Source organism: Diabrotica virgifera, chromosome 7, assembly GCF_917563875.1.
Source record: "Diabrotica virgifera virgifera chromosome 7, PGI_DIABVI_V3a".
NCBI lineage: Eukaryota > Metazoa > Arthropoda > Insecta > Coleoptera > Chrysomelidae > Diabrotica > Diabrotica virgifera.
In genome coordinates, this window is record NC_065449.1 from 181,418,541 (window position 1) to 181,442,364 (window position 23,824).

Below are 23,824 nucleotides of genomic sequence, written 5' to 3' on the forward strand. Positions count from 1 at the left end.
GTTGAAAGATGAAGTTTTTCAATCCTAATAGTAACATTAATAATATTGAAAATATTAAAAATATAGATTTTTAAATTGAATAACTTATTGGTACACTTCCCTGGTGACACCTCCAAGGCTTCTACAATTTGCAAGCCAAATGGATGCTGCAGTGAAGACAAAGGGAAGGAATTCTACACTATGCAATTCACATCCCCCGTCTGCAGCTTGGTAAAGTTCCCACGGAAAATGCACCTAGTTACTCTATGGAGTAATACGACTATAAAATAAAAATGTATACCATTTGTATTCAGTTGCAATGTGAAGGCAAAACAATCTTACTTTTCAATTAGAATACGGAGTGCAATCCAGCTCTCTGAATCTCGATTTTCGATTCTTATTTTAATCTCATCGGAGAGAGCGCAGGCTTGTTCTCCATATCCAAACTGACCAGCACCGAGAGCTTTTCCCATACATTGCAACTGAAACAAATAGGGTGACTAGCGTCATCTGGCAGTTGAAAGATGAAGTTTTTCAATCCTAATAGTAACATTAATAATATTGAAAAGCCTTGGAGGTGTCACCAGTGAAGTGTACCAATAAGTTTTTCAATTTAAAAATCTTTTAGTAATATTTTTAATATTTTCAATATTATTAATGTTAATATTATTAATGTTATTCATCTTTCTTATAATTATTTATTTTACAGTTGCTGGGTTTTTTTAATATAGCGAAATAAGTTAGAAGCAAATTTATCTATTAATTGAAGTGTGTGTATACGAGTTAGATATTTGTACTGTGCATTTATGTTCTGTCGCTCGTCTTCTTCTCCCTAGTACCAGGATGGATTTTAACTTGGGTTTCTAGCACTTTGTATGGGTTTAAAAACTACAAAAAACTGTGTTGTCTCACTGAAAGTCTATACATATCTAAAGAATGCGTGTATGTATGTGCTTGGCTTGAGCAAACTCCCTTAAGTGGGTTTTGGCTTGGGGGTAGTGCCTACAGGACCGTATTGGTACGTAATTAAAATATATACACACAAGGTTAAACCAAATTTAAAATTAATAAGAATAAAAACTTATGATATTAATTACTAATTAAATAGAAAGAAAATTATAGGTGGAGGAACGGAACAGGATTATTATCATTGGGAAATAACGCGATTAATTCTGATACTATCTACAGTGAAATTTTTATCTACGAAAATTGGGCCGATAATTTTTATGCCAATAATTCCTGCCCATATATTTCCCTTTTAAAAGAAATGGGTATGGGCTTCCGTACTGGGTAATATGGACAGTTTTGTTTATTTACGGTGTCGTTTAGATAAATGAGGATACATCTTAAAAAATGATATTGTTAGCACACCTATAGTATTTCCATTACATCACTTCATTATTTTTTCTCAAAATTGTAATCATTTTCCTCCTAATTTTAATCCTCCTGTTATTAATTATTGCACTGAATTAATGTTGATGCGTGAATTTAACCAAAGGTTGACTTCTTGCCAAGAAGTGAGCAGATTTGAGAACTTTATTTAAACTGTTTTTTATTTAAATAACCAATATTTTTGTTTCTGCGGTTAAAAATTAAACAAAGTTTCTTGAAACTCTATAATTATTTTTTTCTTAATTTTTAACACCTTGTATAACCAAAACTACTAACTTCATGGCAATAGTAATACACATTGCTGTTTTTAGAATTCCATCTAGACCAGGGCGCATCTGTAAAAATATAAGTACATTTGGACGTTGAGAGGTGACTCAAATTTTTTTGCAGAAATTGCTTGAAAATAAATCTAATAATAATATTTGAGTTATCCTCCCACTCAAAAAGGTCCGGAACATTGTTTAAATAATCAAAATGTCAAAAAATTAAGGAAAAATTCGATTTTTTTCTTCGTTTTTTGATTATAACTTTAAAAGTATTTATTTTCGAGAAAAGTTGTATAGACATAAAAGTTGCGTAATTAAATTTCCTATAATATAGAATTGGTTAAAAATTTAAAAAATAGTCACCCTTGTTGCAAAATAGCAATAATTTCGAAAAAACCATACAAAAACAAGTATTTGCATTTTACGTTTTTCAACCATTTATGCTACACATAGAACCTTCAAATTCTACCCAGAAAAACTTTATGATACAGTAAAACGAAACTGATAATTTCATTAAGATCGGTTCAATAGATTTTGCAAAATAAATTTTGCAATCCAGCTTTCGCAAAAAAAATTCATTTTTTCAAAATGTTACAGGATTGAAAATAAAGTAGATAGCAAGTTGACATTTTTTTTTTACATATAGAAGTGTACTGTACCTTTCATTTGCAATTTTGCAAAATTAAAATCGATTAACACCACGGCGTCAGGATTTTTTTAAATAAACATTAATTATTGGTGCTACGCGCAGGACAGCTGATAGTTTGCTCTGATTGGGCATTCCAATGACCTTTAACAATGATTGATACATTTTAATTTTTATTACATTTCGATATAAATAAATAAATTTGTTTATTGCAAAATAAAAACACATACTCTATCCTTTGAAATAACACTTTTATTAGCGAAAACTTTCTTTGTTCATATATTTTAACTTAGGGAATAGTTAGTAGGAAAGTTTATTATTTTTAAACATAAGCAATTGTTTAAACAATATTTCACAAACAATAATAAAATTAGTTTGATTTTTGTGGAATTAAAATATTAAAATACAACAAAATATAGAGTAAGAAAATAATATATTAGATAAAGATTGGAAGAAATTTTGGTAGAAATCAACTTGTGGAAATCAACTTGTGTTAATCGAACACCGCTGTCCTGCGCGTAGCACCAAAAATTAATGTTTATTTAAAAAATTTCCTGACGCCGTGGTAATTAATCGATGTTAATTTTTCAAATTGAAAATAAAAGGTACAGTACACTTCTATAAACAAAAAAAATTTCAACCTGCTACCTGCTTTATTTTCAGTCCTGTAACATTTAAAAAAAATGAATTTTTTTAGCGAAAGCTGGATTGCAAAATTTATTTTGCATAATCTATTGCACCGATCTTAATTAAATTTATAGTAGTGTTTTATTGTATCATAAAGTTTTTTTGGGTGAAATATGAAGGTCCTAAGTGTAGCATAAATTGTTGAAAAACGTAAAATGCAAATACTTGTTTTTGTATGGTTTTCTCGCAATTATTGCTATTTTGCAACTAGGGTGACTATTTTTTAAATTTTTAATCAATTCTATGTTGTAGGAAATTTAATTATGCAACTTTTATGTTAGTACAACTTTACTTGGAAATGAATACTTTTAAAGTTATAATCAAAAAACGAAGAAAAAAATCGAATTTTTTCTTAATTTTTTGACATTTTGATTATTTAAACAATGTTCCGGACCTTTTTGAGAGGGAGGATAACTCAAATATTATTATTTGATTTATTTTCAAGCAATTTCTGTAAAAAAATTTGAGTCACCTCTCAACGTCCATCTCAAAACAGATGCGCCTTGGACTAATCGTCTATTTTTAAATTTTAACAAAAAAATATAGGTTTCTATTTAGAAAAAAAAAACAAATAAATGGCATCATCACATCATGTTGAGGTTATCAGACTTGCGATTTTTCAAAATAAAAGCAAAACTAATTTCAAAAATCGATCTGTCTCTGCTTTTTTTGCTTAAACGTTCACACAGTATAAAATACAAGTACATAGTGTAAGTCAGACTGCGTGGCTCGACATTTTCATTTTATTTAAGTCAATATCTGAGAGTTATTTATATAATAGCCAACATCAGGTATCCGTGAAATAATAGCGAGAGAGTTTATTTTAAAGTTTAAAGTCTAAATATTACTACATGTAGCAAAATCGCGAGTGTCCTAATAAGAAAGGTATTACTGTATTACAGTATCTAATATTTTTTCGGGTAGTAGGTATATGATAGATTATAATTTTTAATTGTAGTTTTGATGTACATATTTACCGTTAAAACCCAATTTCAGTTAAAACCCGAATTTACTAGGAAAAACTAGTTTTAACTATGCGCTTTAGACAATTCTAGTTTTAACTAGTCAAAACTAGATTTGACCGCTAAATTCAGTTAAACAGGAAATCCCGAACGGATTTTATTTAGGGTAGTTTATACTAGTTCAAACTAGTTTTTTCTGGAATTACTAGCGAATACATACCATTAAAATTGTGGCGAGAAGAGACAAGAACGTGAAAAGAACGTGTTTTCGAAATTATTTTACAAATGGAAGAGACCGAGAAAAAAGAAAGTCACTACAATGTTGTGACCAAAAGCATATAATATATTAATTATGGTCGAAGAACAAGATGCGGAACTGTCTGCCAGACAACACCATTACAAAATCGAAGACTAAAACGATTTAGAATTGTTAAAGTTGACCAAATAAAAACGTTAGCTTCTAAAATTGATCCCATCTTTCAAATATTATGTATCTACCTGCCGAAGACATTTTTGCCATAATTGAAGCAGCCCACGTTGCTATTATTCATGGAGATCGGGATAGGTTGAAGACTAAAACCGCCAGAAAATAGGCAAATATATAACAATAATTGATATGATCAATACTTTTATACCAATGTGTGAAAGCTGCCAATGTGAAAGGGCAGTAGAGTAAAAATAGAGCGAAGAGGAGGTCTTGTGTCAAAACCTATTGCACTCAGAAATGAATAGTCACCTGTCAGGTAGATTTGATCGATATGCAATCACAAGAGAATCGCATATAAACTACTCTAAATGAAATCCATTCGGGATTTCTAGTTTTAACTGAATTTAGCAGTCAAATCTAGTTTTGACTAGTTAAAACTAGAATTGTCTAAAACACAGAGTTAAAACTAGTTTTTCCTAGTAAATTCGGGTTTTAACTGAAATCGGGTTTTAACGGTAACACATATACTGGAGATTTTACCATTAATATTTTATGATTTTATCACTGGAATTATAATCATAGATACTCAATAATTAAATATTACATAACCTCATGATGTATTTATTTTAATAATAATGAAATAATGTATATAATATTGTCATAATTTATGGTATTTTCCTCTGTATTCATATTTTAATTGGCCATTAGGTTTAAAATTTTACACGGAATATAAAAATTTGCAAAAATAGTCCATTCACTCACGGTAAAATATTGCAAAACCTCCAAATTTTAAACAACCGCTCGTATTGACATGAAATTTGGCATAAACATAGCAACGATTTGTCTCTTACGACAAACGAGTAATTGGCCTTTGTCACACTAATGCCCCACCCTGTATAGTACATTGAATCACGGTTTTTGCTCCAAATTTTAAAGAGCCGCTTGGATTGACATGAAATTTGGCATACACATAGCTAACATGTCAAAGAAAAAAGTGATATTCTGCCGATGTGCGCTTTTGCCCTGGAGGAGAGTTTCACCCTTTCTCGTGGGTGAAAGAACATACGTTCAATATAAGTCCGGAATTTGATCAATTGAGTTTTTTCACTAAATCAATATGTTGTTTGCGAGTGAATATATGTTGTTAATATTTCAACAAAAAAAAACCGTTCTTAGACGGTTTTTATAGCAATTAACTCAAAAAGTATTTATCGAAAAAAATATTCTTAGCAAAAATATAATTTATAAACAAGTAAAAAACCGGTGTATATGTTACGGGTAAAGTCAGATTAACGGGTAAACCTAGAATTATACCCGGGTAAAGTGCGAAGTACCCGCGAGGTATCGGTAGTATCCGATAGTAAGTCCGAAATATAATTTAAATACTTCGTTCAAATTTCGGGCTTTACTCAGGTAAACACATTCTACCTGCTGCCATTTGGTTAAAAACCTAATTGAATCGGTCATTTTGAAAAGGGGTCATCTCCACTGTTTTGACATTTCCACTTTCTGTTGAATTTTTTTTTAATACACATAGACACGTCTATTCCCTATAAAAACAGGTCAACTTTCAATATTATTACCATAAGCACAGCATACACCGCAAAACAGTTCAGTTTGAAAAGGGGTCATCTCCTAGAGATACCCATTCTACAACATGATCTGTTCATTTTGAAAACGGGTCATCTCTTTTAAAAAAAAATTGCTGTTTCTAGGTCTTTTAAAATTGAAAAACGTTTTTAAAATATTCATCAGCTTGTATTTAGCTGTTTAATGAGTGTAATAAACAATATTCACATTATAATGAATATTTTTTTCTTTCAATACCTGTTCATTTTGAAAACGGATTTTTAAAACAATTGCAGTTTCAAAGTCTTTTAAAATTAAAAAAAAAACATTTTCAAATTATTCATCAGCTTGTATATTTATTTTCCTAATAGTCTTAAAGATAAAAAGTTGTTTACCTCTCCTGTAAAATTTAAAAAAGTGGAGATGAACCCTTTTCAAAATGACTGATTCAATTGGTTATACTAGTAATGGCAAGGCCGTAACTGTTTGAAAGATATCTTAAATTTAAGAAAAAACGGCTTTTACGAAAGTAAAGAAAGTAAAACTATAAACACTGCAGAAATAAAAATTATAATCTATTTACTAAAACAAGGCAAGCTGCTGTGGCATTTGGAGTTACAAATAGTTCCAGCTACTTTACATTTGCATTTATTTTACCAATACCTCGCGGGTACTTTGCATTTTACCCGGATACTTCTGTTAACCTAACTTTACCCGTAACATATGAAGTCTGTAGACCCAGTAAAAGCAGAGTTGTAGTTAATGAAAAGTAGGTTCTTATTCGTCAAATTCCAAATCGAATATTTCAATGTAAAATAACTAAAAAATTAAGCACTTTTCGGGGAAAACTCATTAAAATTTTTTTAAAGTGCATTTGTGAATATCACTCTCTAATTAGCATCCCAAATGAAATTAATCGTTACTGCTTTACAAGTTACTTTACTTATTATGTATTATTGTTTATATGCTCTGTAGGTTTCATCGGTTCAAAGTGCTTATTTCTTTTTTAATTTTGAAAAAATTTCCCTTTTTTCAAAACAAATTATTAGTGATACCAAAAATCTGAAGGAGTAAAAAATTATTTAATTGATGATTGAACTGATTGAATATATGACCTACATTTTTGTTACACCCTGTATACCTATAGATATAATTTTTTATAATATATATTAACAGTACATATATAAAGAGTCAGCTTCATAAAAAAACGTTAGGTTATTATCAACAGTCACGTCTTTGTGTAATGAGCTAATGAGGAATGAAGAAAAAGCGGCGAAGAAGAAAGAATACCGTAAATACCATGTTGGCTGATGGCACAGTTCTAACTGGTAACGATTATACGGAAGCACAACTAATGGATGTAAAACAATCATCATTAGCGCGTGTTGAAGTATTTATGTATGCGTTACGATCACCGGAGACAAATAGTCATATAAAAAACCAATAAACGTGGGCTCGAATGCAAATATCTAGGTCAGAAGAAATTTGGCAAATGTTTACGGTTACATTGATTTTAAAACTGTGTAAAAATTAATATCGATTGGTGAGAGCAAAATTTAATTTAATATAAGTACACTTGTGGACAAAAATATCGAATATTTTGAAATTATCATGTGAAGTTAAAATTTTTTTGTGGTGCAATCCTTAGCCCTCCAAATGTCATAGGAATAAGATTTCTTTTCTGAAAATTGAATAATTGTTTAAATTGAATCTCATCCATATAAGTATTCACTATTCTAACGACCTGAGGACTGACACGGACAGTATCGTGCATTAGCACGAATCTGTCATATCCAATATGGCTGGTAAATGACAAAAATTGATCTTCTAAAATGTTTTGAATGTTAATGTCAGCCGACATTCACCCAATCATCTCCACAAGTTCGGTATGTCCTTTCCAATCAATACCGCTCCATAGCACTATGCTGCTGCTACTAAAACTAACGCTATGTATAGCGTTACATACATAGCGTTTCATACAGGGCGTTATGGCTGTATGACACCAAATACTATGGACTATAATCGTCCATAGTATTTGATGACACTATGCATTTTCTTGTATCATTTCTGATATGATTTCTGATATGTCAAAAAAATGCATAGTGTCATACACAGATACAAGAAACGATATCAGAAACGATACAAGAATTTGTGTCAGACACAGATTCTTGTACAAGAACTGCGCCAATTTCTGCGCAAAGAGCAAAAACGTAAAACCTGCCGGTAAAACAACTAAATGTCATAAGGCGGCTGAAAATGGGATCATATGATTTATGTCTTGATGAATTTATTTGTGTTTTGTAGGTATTATTTATAAATCTTTTATAGATACCTAATATATAGACTACTGTTCTACTAATAACCATATATTTAGCTTCTAGTAAAGTTCAAACTATTACTTTGGCTTTCATGTTGTATAATTTTTTAATAGAGGAAAATACAATAGTTCCTAATTTGGATCAAACTGAAGATAATTATAATGCAAATATTTTAGCACAAATATCAAAACAAAATAAAAACACAAATAATCAACCTTAAACAGTCAACGTAAAAATTCTGGTTAACATTGAAATGTTAAATTTATAAGTTTTTAAAAGTTTATAATTTTTATAAAATCTTTAAAATCAGCTGTAGACGCAGTACTACCATACCAATTTAACGTGACACAGGGTAACAAACAAAATTTCGACCAATCACGTGCCGAATTACATACAGTTTTCGATACAAGAACTTGCATAGTGTCATACAGGGTACAAATGTACGTACAAGAAACGATACAAGAAAATGTATATAACTTTCTAATATCAGAAACGATATTAGAAATGATACAAGAAAATGCATAGTGTCATACAGCCTTTAGTTTTGGTGGCGGCGGCATATTGGTATGAAGCGGTATTACTTGGAAAGAACAATACTGAGGTTTATGAGATTTAATTTAAACGATTATTTATATTGGCCACCACATAGCCCATCAGATTTAAATGCGATCAAGAATTTATATGACACTTCAAAACATCTCATTCGGAATAAAAATCCTATTCCTATGTCACTAGGAGGAGGAGGGCTAAGCATCGTAACACAAAAAATTCCACTTCACATGATAATTTCAAGATATTCGATATTTTTGTACGGGAGTGTATGTTTTCTTTTGTACGTGTACAATTTTGAAATTGAAATCTGCGCAAACAGTAAAAAGTATTAAACAAGTTAATAACGAAAAAACCAATTAATAAAAACAAATGTCAGCAAGAGTTAAAGCATTAACCAATTAGTCCGTTCTTTAACGGTAAAATATTGCAAAAACTCTAAATTTTAAAGAACCGCTTGGATTGACATGAAATTTGGCATACATATAGCTAACAAGTCAAAGAAAAAAAGTGATATTGTGCTGATATGTGCTTTTGCCCCGGGGGTGCTTTTCACCCCCTCTTGGGGGTGAGAAAGTATTCGTCCAAAGTAAGTCCGGAAATTGATAAACTGACTAATTTTAAGTAACTTTTGTTCCATAGAGTTTTTTCACTGTCAATACTTTTCGAGTTATTTGCCAGTGAATATGTTCATTTTTTCAACAAAATAACCACACTTTTAGACGGTTTTTTGCAAATAACTCAAATATAGTATTTTTACTACAAAAACGTTATTACGTAGGTCAAAATTTTTGACGTAAGAGAACTGTCCAAACATTAGAATGTGACTTTTCATTATTGCCATGTTTATAATAAACATAGCAATAATGAAAAGTCACATTCTAACGTTTTAACAGTTCTCTTACGTCAAAAATTTTGACCTACGTAATAACGTTTTTGTAGTAAAAATACTATAGTACGTATTTTGTCGAAAAATATTCGTAGCAAATATATATCCTGTAAAAAATTTTAAAAAATGGTGTATATATCACGTTTCTATACCTAGTAGAAGCAGAGTTATAGCTAATTAAAAATAGGTTCATATTCGTCAAATTCCAAATGGAATACTTTAACGTGAAATAACCATAAATGATGCACATTTCGGGGAAAACTCATTACAACTTATTTAAAATGTTTAAAAAAAGCTTCATTTTTGTTATATAAAAAAAATTTCTAGCATCAAAAGTAAACAAGTTACGCTCAAAATAAAGTTAGTCCCTTTTTTTTGGTAAAAAAAAAACGGGAAAATCACCCCCTAATTAGTATCTCAAATGAACTTAATCGTTACGACTTCACAAGTTTGTTGACGCGTGTATGTATTGTTTATACAGTGTGTCAATTTAAAAACTTACAATGGCTATATCTCACGAACAAAAGCTGATATCAAAAAATGCTTGAAACCGTTTTTAGGATACTAAGGGGGAACTAAAATGACATGAAAGAGAACTCACCCCCATCAACTCCCTAGGCCCCACCCATCACAACCAAAAAAGTTTAAATTGCAAACCCCTACTTGTGATACATCATTGAAAAGGGTATAAAAAATGCTATCCAATGGTTTAAATAATAATTATACAGGGTGAAGCAATAATTGTGAAACTTTGGCTTAAATGAAAAATTTACTAAGGTTTTGTTGAATTACAAATTGATTAAAAATGTCAATTAAGTAAATATTTAATGTGAATTCCCTTGTTTGGTAAACAATAATACAGTCTATTTTCAAATTCGGCACGAAATTTGGTAAATGTTCTAGTGTTAGGGCGACATGCTTGAGTAATTCTTTCACGCAATTCCCCAAGTGATGCAAGTTGAGTTTTATAAACAACTGATTTAAGGTAACCCCATAGAAAAAAATAATATACTATCCTACTTTAAAAAGAACTATCCAATGGTATAAATAATAATTATACAGGGTGTTAATATCAGCTGGCTTACTATGACTTTTGTATTTGTAATGCTATCTCCCGGACTATTATTTTAAATGGTAAATGTCCGCTCGAACTTTTTTTTGTTGAATTAAAACTTAATTTGCTATTTTTGCCTTAAATCAGTTGTTTATAAAACTTAACTTGCGTCACTTGGGAAATTGCGAGAAATAATTACTCAAGCATGTCGCCCTATTACTAGAAAAACTTTTGCCAAATTTCGTGCAGAATTTGAAAATAGACTGTATTATTGTTTACAAAACAACGGAACCCACTTTGCACATTTACTTAATTGACATTTTTATCAAATTTGCAGTTCAGCAAAACCTCATTAAATTTTTCATTTAAGCCAAAGTTTCACAATTATTGCTTCACCCTGTATAATTATTGTTTATACCATTGGATAGCATTTTTTATAGCCTTTTCAATGATGTATCACAAGTAGGGGTTTGCAATTTAAACTTTTTTGGTTGTGGTGGGTGGGGCCTAGGGGGTTGATAGGGGTTAGTTCTCTTTCATGTCATTTTAGTTCCCCCTTACTATCCTAGAAACGTTTTCAAGCATTTTTCGTTTTCAGCTTTTGTTCGTGAGATATAGCCATTGTAAGTTTTAAAATTGACACACTGTATAATCTGTAAGTTTCGTCGGTTCAAAGTCCTTATTTTTAAAAGGGCTGTAGTTAAAACGGGTTGAACGAGTCACTCATCACGAATGTATGCAAATTTAGAAACACCAAATCTCAATCAATTTTTGTCTAAGAGAAAAACAAAAAATACATGATATTCAAAAAAGCAATGCTGACTTTTTGTTTTTCGAGATTTTTGGTAACTCTAACAATTTTTAAGTTATTTTGAAAAAAAGCATATTTTTCAAAATTAAAATTTTTAAAAATTTTACTTTAAAACCAAATTTTTTCCAAAATAAGCACTTTGAATCGATGAAACTTACAGATCATATAAACACAACATAAGTAAAATAATTTGTGGAGCGGTAACGATTAATTTCATTTAAGTTGCTAATTAGGGGGTGGTCTTCCCGATTTTTTTTGCCAAAACAAAAGCGACCAACTTTATTTTGAGCGTAACTTGATTAAATTTAATGCTAGAAACTTTTTATAAAAACAGAAATAAAGCTTTTTTAAAACACTTTAAAAAAGTTATAATCGATTTTCCCCAAAAAGTGCTTAATTTTTTGGATATTTCACTTCGAAGTATTTAATTTGAAATTTGATGAATATGAATATATTTTTCATTGGCTATAACTATGGTTTTACGAGGTCCAGAGACCTAAAGCGTACACCATTTTTTTTACTTTTTTACAGGCTTTATTTTTGCTAAGAACGTTTTTTTCGACAAAACACTTACTTTTTGAGTTATTTGCGAAAAACCGTCTAAAAATGTAGTTATTTTGTTGAAAAATGAACATATTCACTCGCAAATAACTCGAAAAGTGTTGACTTGGCGAAAAAGCTCTATAGAACAAAAGTTACTTAAAATTAGTCAGTTTATCCATTTCCGGACTTATTTTAGACTTATATTTTTTCACCCCCAAAAGGGGGTGAAAGTCACCCCCAGGGCAAAAGCACACATCGGCACAATATCACTTTTTTTCTTTGACATGTAAGCTATGCGTATGCCAAATTTCATGTCAATTCAAGCGGTTCTTTAAAATGTAGAGCAAAAACCGTAAAAGAATGGACTAAATGTTATTTGACCCTGTTAAAAGTAATAAGTAAAAGGTTCAAAAAGAATTAACAAGACCTGACGAAGTATACCCTGAAATTCTACATTTTATAAAAAACTGATAATTTTGATCCATAAGTAATATTTTAAAAACAAAAGATGTAGATCTTTGAAACACACTCAGTGATCAAAAGATCCAAACTTACTGGTTTGGACGACCACTCGTACGAAAACAAACAAATGAAATAGAGAATGCGGGAAAATCCCCTTACGAATAATTCACACATCCACTACTTCGGGCTGGGAAAAATTTTTTGAATAGAATCAAAGATCCAAACACCAGTTCTTAGAAATGTGTTTCGCCCTCTTCAACCTCTCTGGGCTCATCACTGAAGATGAGAGGTTGAATATCTTCGACACATTCCAATCAAAAAACAACATTCGAGACCTAGACATAGCAGGAGCGTAAATCTACGCCCAATCTGACAATAACCGTCTCAAGTTTTAATTCCCTAATTACTAATTAAAGTAAAATGTATGTTTTAAAAACAAAAGATGTAGATCTTTGAAACACACTCAGTGATCAAAAGATCCAAAGTTACTGGTTTGAAAAAAGAGAGGTTGAAGAGGGCGAAACACATTTCTAAGAACTGGTGTTTGGATCTGATTCTATTCAAAAATTTTTTCCCAGCCCGAAGTAGTGGATGTGTGAATTATTCGTAAGGGGATTTTTCCGCATTCTCTTTTTCATTTGTTTGTTTTTTTATAAGTAATATTATTAACTTAATTTAATTTACCGGAAAAATATCAGAAGAATGAATAGAATCTAAACATAGTTTCAAAAGTTATGCATCACTCACCTAAAATTATGCTCATTTTCATAGTTGATTTTTTCATGAACAGGTTAAAGGATCCCGCTAATGTTTTTTTTATTATTTTAGATTTTTCTTTGGTATTTACACAGTGGGGCAAAGGTTTACTCAAACTCTTTTTTTGTACTTATACCGGGTTGAAGAAAAAAATGTTTATCTTATGTAAAGTTTGAGACACCTTGTAGCGAGGACAAGGTAGATATGTGGATATACACCAAAATGGAATAATTGTAGTCTTATGTTTTGTGAACATTTTGTTTTTTGAATGTCCCTCATATGTTTAGAAACAAAGAAAATATACGGTTTTATTCTTGCACATGTGTTTTAACTGAAACAACAGTTTGAGACACCCTGTAGGGAGGAAAAGGTACAACCCAACGGTACCTTAACATCGAAATTATGTTATAGTCTCAATATTTTGTAAACATTTTGTTTTTTTAGTTTCTCTGATATCTTTAATAACAAAAAAACTACACGGTTTTAATCATTAATATGTGTTTTAACTGACGACATGTGATACGTGACGAGGACATGTCTTACGAGACATTAAGATGAAATTATTTTCTATATATACTGCAAAAGGAACAAAGTGTTCACAGAATGTATCTCTCGCTCCCTGTGCAATGTATCTCTCGCTCTTTAAAGAGCCTCCACATAGACACCAAATTCGTACTTATTCTCAAGGAAATTCCACCCCAAAACATCACAGAGCCTCCCTTAAACAATCTCACCTCTCTTATGTTGCGTTATGCATACCGGTCACTTGGTCGATAACTAAACTCATAAGGTGTCAACCAGAATTGTTAACATTATGTGCCTTTCTGTTTTAAAGGTTTATTAACTGTTATTTTTTATTGTTAGTTTAGTTTTGTTTCAGTTAAAACACGTCATGTTAAAGAATAAAACCGTCCATTTTCTTTGTTTCTAAAGATATCAGATACATTCAAAAAACAAAATGATCATAAAACATGAGGCTATAATAAGATTTTGATGTATATCCACAATTATATCTCGTCCTACCTACGGGTGTCTCAAACTTAACATCAGAAAAACATGTCGTTATAGCAAGCAACGACTAATGCTAGCGTTCAAGGAAATTGATTCTGAAGCACGAAAAAGAGGGCTAAAAGCCCGTATAGGAAATGATGAGGAGTATTACAGTTTTATTATTTCAAATATTATAAATAAACCGGAAATGATAAAATACGGATGTTTTATTTAACTTTCCGACTTCCAGATCGGAAGTTTAAGATTCAACCAATATTCCTTCAAGAATCAATGAAGGACACAATGAAGAACACAATTCACTGGTAGAAGAAGGCCAATATAGATTTTATGATACCGAAAATTCAGTAATCTTTTGTATTCTTGTTTTTAGCCCTAGTATTATTTCGTCACTAATCTTTTTTCATTTTCATGCATATTTCTATAGAGCAACTTATCTCTTGTTTGTCCTATATACAGAGAGAGTCTGTAAAGTGAAATAAATTCAATATCTCAAATACTAATTGTTTTTTTGGAAAATGCTCAGACCCGTCGACTAGTATTTCAAATTGTCCTTTTTGACATTCAATAAAAATGTATACAGGGTGTCCCAATTTAGAGATATGACGTCATCGTCGATTTTCTTAAATGGCAACACTGTCATTTTGATAGCTAATTTGATAGGGTTTGTAAAGTTATACATAACTGCAAAATATCAAATTTTTATTCTCTACCATTTACAAGATAATAGAAAATAACAAAGTTATATCTGTAATTTGGAATATATTCAATAATTAAAATACTAACTGTTTTTTTGAAAAATGCTCAGACCCGTCGATTAGTATATCAAATTGTCATTTTTGACATATAATAATAATGTATACAGGGTGTTACAATTTAGAGATATGACGTCATCGTTGATTTTCTTAAATGGCAACACTATCATTTTGATAGCTATTTTGATAGCGTGTGTAAAGTTATACACATCTGAAAAATTTCAAAATTTTATTCCCTACCATTTACCAGATAATAAAAAATAACAAAGTTATGAAGAACAAGAAGTAATCAAATAATAATTGAATTTATTTATTTCAATTAAGCAAATGCTCATAACGTTGCCCATTGACAATTTGACAATAATTGAGGGCAACATTATGAGTTTTTGCTTAATTTATTGAAATAATTAAATTCAATTATTAGTTGATTACTTCTTTTTCATAACTTTGTTATTTTTTATTATCATCTAAATGGTAGAGAATACAAATTTGAAATTTTGCAGTTGTGTATAACTTTACACACCCTATCAAAATAGCTATCAAAATGACAGTGTTGCCATTTAAGAAAATCAACGATGACGTCATATCTCTAAATTGGGACACCCTGTATACATTATTATTATATGTCAAAAAGGACAATTTGATATACTAATCGACGGGTCTGAGCATTTTTCAAAAACGCTGGACGGAAGGGCCGCCCGAGAACTTTATCGTGCCGATCTATTATCGTTATGGTACTAGATATTGGCATTCTATAAAAATAACAAAGTTACTCGTTATTTTGATATTTTAGAAACACCTACTGTACTTAAAAGTATTTTATGGTTCTACGCATCATTAATTCCTGCATTTGAGAAAATGTTCGATGCCATATTTCGGGGACACACTATAGATGTGTAGATTATTGCATAAATCAATAGAATATTATAGTCATACTTTCATTTCAAATTAGTTCATTTTTCTGAGAAATTAATAGTTTACAATATTTGCATTTCATTCTATTTCGATTACGCCAGTCAATGCGCGAGATTAAGAACAATATATTATCTCCAAATTCTATCCTACTGCATGGATTTTAATGAAATTTTGGGAGTAGCCCAATCTCCTAATTCAAAGTCTATCCTATATACTATGGCGCTTTTATCATGGGGGAAGTTCCCACCACTTCTCAGGGGTGAAATATTTTTATTTTCGAATTACATGGAGAAAAAGGAAGATTTTTAAGAAAATTTAAAAATTCATTCTATAATTTGATCACATTTTTTAAAAAAACCATTCATTTTAAACCCGTTTAACTTTTTGAAAGTAGAAATAACACTATATTAAAAGGTATTGAGAAGAAAAACAATGCATTTAAATTATGGTGGATGGGGAGTTAAATGTATATACTTTTCATTTTTCCTTAAAGTACATTAGTCATTATATTTTTTGCACCATATCTCGCTTAGTTTGTAAGTAACCGACATTTAACGGTGCTCGTTTTAAAGGCCTTTTCAAACACTACAAAAGGTGTTGGTAGCATTATACACCTAAAACCTACCGTTCCTCTGTTATTTCAAGTTGAATACACCAATTTGAGCATGCACCAAAAAACAAACTATTTTCACCTACCATATCTCTTTTTGTATTATAAATAGAACATTTACGAAGGAACGAATCTCTTTATTATTTATAATCTAAAAAATGTTTTATATAGAGTTTTTAGTCATAGTTTTTAAGGTATTCACAAAAAATCCGTCCGAAAAGGTGTCATTTTTCAATGAAAATGGCCAATTTTCAACTACGCATAACTCAAAAAGTATTGAGTTCTCAAAAAAAAGTATAGACCAGTTTTTGCTTAGAAATAGGTTCTTCAGCCACTTCCGTGCTTATTTTGACCAACAAATTTTCCACCCCCTTGAAGAAGTGGGAACCGCCCCAAGATAAAAGCGCCATAGTATATAGGGTAGATTTTGTTTCTTGAGCTATTCCCTACTTACTGTGAAAATATCAAGTACATCAATGTAGTAGGATGGAATTCGGAGCCAAATACCCTCATTGACTGCTCTACAATAATGCTCTGCTATGAACGCGTGAGAGAGGACACACATAAGATTATAGCAAAATTTATATTTACCGTAACTTTTCGAGTTTTTGAGCTACAGCAATAAATTTTATGTCATTGGAAAGGTAATTTTGCATTCTTTCAAAATGTGTTAAAATATACAGGGCGTATCAAAAAAATTAAGATTTTTTATTCATTTCCGGTTCAACCGGAAGCCATGTTTTTGGTAAAATCTATTGTGATAATAGATAATAAAATACCATATATGTCTGCAAAATTTCAAATTTTAGTTTCTATTAAGAAGGAAGTTACGGGCACTCGAATATTTTTTTATAAAAAATTCATAACTCCCCTCCTATGGGGAGTTAAGATATATGACTAATGTCATTCAATTTACTGATAGGATATCAAAAATATATCAAAAAATAAAAAAATTCCTTGGAGCCATTTTTGAGAAAATCTAGTTCAAATTTATGTCAAAATTTGACCCCTTAAATATAGGCAACCCGTAACTTTTTCTGAAAAACGATAACATCTTTCTTATAGCCCCATCTTTAAGCTATATAACGACTTTTTCAAATTAAACTTATCTTCAAAAACTTTTTAGATAGATAGGGAAATGTGTCGGGGGGGCGGTCGGCCATGTTGGCCGCCATTTTGAATTTGGAAATGTCAAATTCCGTACTTTTATTTACCTATCGATGAGCTTACTTTGAGTTGAATTTCATTTATTTCTGTCAAAATTTGCAAAAATGGGCCCTAAATAACCCCCCTATTTCGGCGCCCCTTTAAGAGATTTTTTTTAAAAGCTTAGTTTCTCGACAAAATTCTCTTAAACTTACTCATACCGAATTTCATCAAAATCGGTCCAGTAGTTTTTGCTGGGCGGTGGCGACATACGTACGTACATACGTACGTACGTACGTACGTACATACTTCCGACATGTTTTTTTTATTTGCTTTTTAGACTCAGGGGGACTCAAAACGTCGAAAAAAAGTGAAATCTGAAAAATTTTTTTTTGCACGATCCTATAACTTTATCTATTATACTATACTACGTATATAGTACGATAAAGTAAAAAACAGTTAGTATTTTAATTATTGAATATATTCCAAATTACAGATATAACTTTGTTATTTTCTATTATCTTGTAAATGGTAGAGAATAAAAATTTGATATTTTGCAGTTATGTATAACTTTACAAACCCTATCAAATTAGCTATCAAAATGACAGTGTTGCCATTTAAGAAAATCGACGATGACGTCATATCTCTAAATTGGGACACCCTGTATACATTATTATTGAATGTCAAAAAGGACAATTTGAAATACTAATCGACGGGTCTGAGCATTTTCCAAAAAAACAATTAGTATTTGAGATATTGAATTTATTCCACTTTACAGACTCTCTCTGTATTTAATTAACCATGCGCCCAGGGTATTTGTGATGTCCTACCTCTTTTATTTTCATGTAACTATTATGATTGTAACAGCTTATAATTTTATTACAAACAAAAATATAATCTTGTAAAAAAAGGAGACTACTATTATTAATCTACTACATATTCCGAAAGAAGGGTTTTGTATCGATTTAAATCAGTATTTCCCTATTAATAAACTTACCTTATCTTTAGAGTCCACATGGACTTTCCCACTATCCAATATTCTTCTTAATAAGGGTAGATCTCCGTTGAGGGCTGCTAAATGTAATTGTACGTCGGACAGAGATTCTTTCTGAAATAAAATATTCGAAAATTAAAAAAATTTATCAAAAACTAAAATATTCTCGAATCTCGATATCTGACATTCAATCTGACATTGGAAAGAATAATCAGGAAAAGCAGAATAAACACGCAAGAAACGATATTTAAAAACGGCCACCAATACATAGCATTGGTAGATGATCTGACACTATTAGCAACAAGCAAGAAAGAACTAAAAAAGTTAATGAAAAACGTAATAACAGAAGCCAAAAAATTGGGACTTAAAATAAATGAAGAAAAGACAAAGTATATGATAGTGGGAGAGATCCAAAAAGAAATAAAATAACATGATAGTACAAAGATGTATAGATAGAAATTAATAATTATCTGGGAGCCAAAATAGATGAAAATGGTCATGAGGAAGGGTAGATAAAGGCAAGAATAGCTAAAAGAAATAAAAAGTATGGAGCATTACGAACATTAATAAAATCCAAATACCTACGTATCAAAAAAAATCAAAATTTATAAAAATGTTATCAGATCTAAGCAAAATGTGGGTGCTGAAAAAATCAGAAATGGGCCATTTAGAAAGATGGGAAAGAAAAATGCAAAGAACAATATACAGGGTGATTGATTAGTGTGATGAAGCTCAGTAGATGCGCTATGGTAATAAATAGCAATAAAAGTTGCTAACAAAAATTGTAGCCAACTTTAAGGTTCACATTACAAAGTTAGTTAGAATGTTACTGGTGGGTCGATAACATAATGGCAGACCAAACTTATGTTTTTTTAAATGGCACACCCTATATTTTATTTTATATTCGAAATATTCTTAACTTCCCCATCACAAAAATAGAAAGGTTATGTTATATAGGGTATTTACAAAGTTATAACCAATTTTTTATGAAAATCGTAACAAGTTCAGCTCCCTGTATAAATAAAAATAAGCACAACAGCAATGGTTTATTGGTGCCATATTTTTTTGTTAATTGTCAAACTTTTTAAGAATGGTTGACATTGCTAATTTTCTTTATATCGAATACAGGGTGAATCAGAACGCATGTACATTCTTTTCTCAGAAATTTTAAATGGAACAACCTGTATTTTATATCAATATCGCAAAGTACCATTATCGTACTTTAATTTTAATGTAATATTCTCAATGTCCAAATTGGTTAGTTTTCGAGATATTTTCATTTTTCAGAGCAAATTATTAATTAGGTGTCTAACCTAATAATAAAGTTATGCCTATTAACTGAACCTTTTTATGAAACGTAACTTCATCTCCAAATAGTACGTTATCGAAGATATATCTCTGTCAATTGATTTTATCTAAGGCCCCTTCACAAATTAGTATTCTCTTTTAAGAATCTTCCTGAATTAATTCTTGGTACAATTGAATACGGTAAGGGTGCATTTTATTTTTTGCAAGAATTCTTTGCACAGAGTAGTAAATTAGTTCGTTTGTGTTGGAAATATTTCGTATACTTTGTATGTTGATTTTCAGTAACTGCCAGCAACACAGTTATTTAGTTTTCCTCTGCTATAGTACTTTTTGTTCGCTCGTATTTTTTTATACATAACTGAACCAGTGCAATTAAAAACCAATCCTTAATTTTTCAAACCTTGCTGCTGTAGGTTATCGTCTTTCAGCAAACCGTTCATGATAAATTCTTACAGATAAAAACGCATTTTTATTGCACTCCCCCAATTCCAGATTATATCTACCATTTCATCAACAGTAAAATATGCATTTATCTATTTAATGACACAATACACAAACAATTATGGTGAATCATCAGTTTTAGACAATTCAGGCATGGCTTACTTACAATTTGGGAAAATTCAGACACTTTAAATAATTTGCTCTGAAAAATGAAAATATCTCGAAAACTAACAAATTTAGACATAGGGAATATTATCCAAAAATTAAAATACGGTAGTGGTTCTTGTCGATAGTGACATAAAATACAGGGTGTTTCATTTAAACTTACTGAGAAAATAATGTACTTGCGTTTTGACTCACCCTGTATTAGATATAAAGAAAATTAGCAATATCAACCATTCATAAAAATTTTGACAATCAACAAAAATATGGCACCAATAAACCATTGCTCTTGTGCTTATTTTTATTTATACAGGGAGTTCAACCGATTTTCATAGAAAATTGGTTATAACTTTGTAAATATCCTGTATAACATAACAAACCTTTATATTTTTGTGATGGGAAAGTTAAGAAGATTTAGAAAATAAAATATAGGGTGTTCCATTTAAAAAAAACATAAGTTTGGTCTGTCACTATGTTATCGAACACCCTGTAACATTCCAACTAATTTTGTAATGTAAAGCTCAATGTTGGCTACAATTTTTGTTATTAACTTTTATTGCTAGTTATTACTATAGCGGATCTACTGAACTTTATCACACTAATCAATCACCCTGTATGAAGGTGTGAAAATAGAAGGTCAGTGGAGAAGAAGAACCAATAAAGAATTGGAATAATTATATAAAGAGCCAACGATAACGACGACGTTCAAAGCACAGAAAATACGATATTTGGGGCACATCGAAAGAATGGGAAGCAAAAGAATGCCAAAAATGGTATTCTCACGAAGACCAATAGAAAAGAGAAGGAAAGGCAGGCCAAGAAAAAGATGGAAGGACAGTGTGTACGAAGACCTGAAGAAATGTATCATTGAGAGATGGAATGAACTAGCATTGGACAGAAGGAGATGGAGGGAAGTGGTGAAGGAGTGTATGAAAAGACTGAAGTGTAATCAAATAAAATTTATAAGACTAAAATAGAGAAAAATAAAAATAAGAAATGTAAACATTTTAGTTCTCGAACTAAAGAAATTAACTCTCAACAACGTACAACGATTATGAATGAATCGAAAAAATAAGATATAAATAATTATACTAAAATCACAATAAAGATGCACTAGAAATAAACAAACCAAGACAACTTTGAGTGTTACAAGGAACACTCCCAAATCATGATTTACAAAGTTTATAAGTACATTGTAAATCATGATTCGGGAGTCCCTCTCGTAACATTCAACGTGTCTTAGTTTGTTTATTTCTAGTGCATCTTTATTTTGATTTTGTAATATTTAGATAATGAAAGAAAACTGTGGTCTGTATGTATCTGTGAGTCTGTGAGCGTCTGCGTGTGTTTGTACGTGTTTGTGTGTATGTGTGTGAAATATTTAGCGATAAATTCTACTCTTTTAATTAGTGATTTCTTTAGGGTATATTACATTAAAGATATTACGTCACCCCAGGAGGCGACGCAATCATGTACAGGGATTAGGGACCATCTGAGTTAAATCGGCGCAATCGTGTCCTCAGCTGAACGCACCTCAGGTAAAATCGGCGTAATCGTCCCATACTGAGAAAGGGCTAATCAATCAATTCTAAGAAAATCGAAAACCAAAGTGATTGTATTGTAAATTAAAATTTCATCAATCCATCAACTACGTATTGACCGTATTGTGCATCTTTTTGTTTCGAAGATATTGGCTCTCGCACATTGTTACTACATAAAATATAGATGATATACCAGCAATAAATTTTCAAGCAATTATTCTTGAGTTAAATCACAAGTACACCTTTCACATCTACATAATGACGGCACTATTATTTTTAGAAAAACAGCCGTATATCATTTCTAATGTTTAACCTCGAATCTAGATGATCATAGACAGTACTCACTACATTTAAACAGGACTAAATGCCAAGTTGATTGCGTATGGGCGCGTAAATTATACCTACAGGGCGTTTATTAACCTCCAGCCTTTCTATTCTGTTCACGACGTGAAATATGTACTTTCCTAGTATACCTGTCTATCGATAATTTGTCAGAAGATTTATCACGTAATCGCCAAAGGCGATGCACCATGTCACGATAAATATGATTATTGAGATACCTATTACAAAATATTAACCAAGAAGAAACAGTATATTACGTATGTTACAATTAATCTACAGAAAAATCAGGAAAAAATTACTTCATGTGACGAAATAATGAAATCTACTTCCTCTTTTTTACGATGAATCATTTGACATTCATTTGATTAATCTGCAACTTTTTCATTATATTTTCTATCTACCTATCAGTTTTTCTTATATAGCGCTTTCCAACGTATTCCGCTTCCTATGTACGCCAGTCAGTGGGAGCAAGAATAGGATATTACTTCCGAATTCTATCCTACTGCATGGATTTTAATGAAATTTTGGGCCTAGCCTCTACTTATCTACTACTACTACTACTACTATCGGTTTACAGCGTTCTCCGACGCCTTCCGACTCCTAACCGCCATTTTTCTCTGTTTAACCATAGACCTGGAGGGATTTCTCTTTCCTCTAGTTCTTTTTCAATTCCCTCCCTCCAGCTTCTTCTCGGCCTTCCTCTTTTTCTTCTCCCTTGTGGTGTCCATGCCAAAATCTGTTTAGGGATCCTGTCGTCTGGCATTCTCTGTACATGGCCGTACCACACCAGTTGTTTTGTTTTTATGTCATCAATTATTGTATGTGTTACTCCCATCATTTCTCGTATTCTCTCGTTCGGTATCCGATCTCTTCTTGATTTGCCTGCTGCTCTTCTCCAGAAGTCCATTTCTGTTACTAGTAACATTTTCTGAGCTCTTTGTTTCAGTGACCAAACTTCACTGCCATATGTGATTATACTTTTAAGTATGCTGTTGTATATGAGCTGTTCCCACAGAATGCCGTTCATCATGGATATGGCTTTTCTACCCTGTATGTTTCTGTCTTTTATAGCAGCGTCGAGTGTTCCATCTTGAGTTATCTTCATGCCCAGGTACTTGTATTCATCGCAGTGTTTAATTTCTACTTATCCTCTACTTATCTCCTAATCCAAAGTCTACCCTATGCCGATGTGTGTTTTTATCTTGGGGGTGATTCCCACCCCTTCTTAGGGGTGGAAAATTTTTTGGTTAAAATTACTACGGAATTCGCTAGAGAACCTAATTCTAAGCAAA

General features: G+C 31.2%; 1 protein-coding gene across 1 annotated transcript in view; it reads right to left on the reverse strand.

Moving 5' to 3' along the window:
• Positions 1-23,824, reverse strand: part of LOC114326173 (ankyrin repeat domain-containing protein 29) — a 230,792-nt gene that overhangs the window by 149,603 nt on the left and 57,365 nt on the right. The window contains exon 2 of the mRNA XM_028274435.2: positions 18,742-18,852. Within this exon, the coding sequence (XP_028130236.2) occupies positions 18,742-18,852 (111 nt within the window). The remainder of the gene's footprint in view (positions 1-18,741; positions 18,853-23,824) is intronic.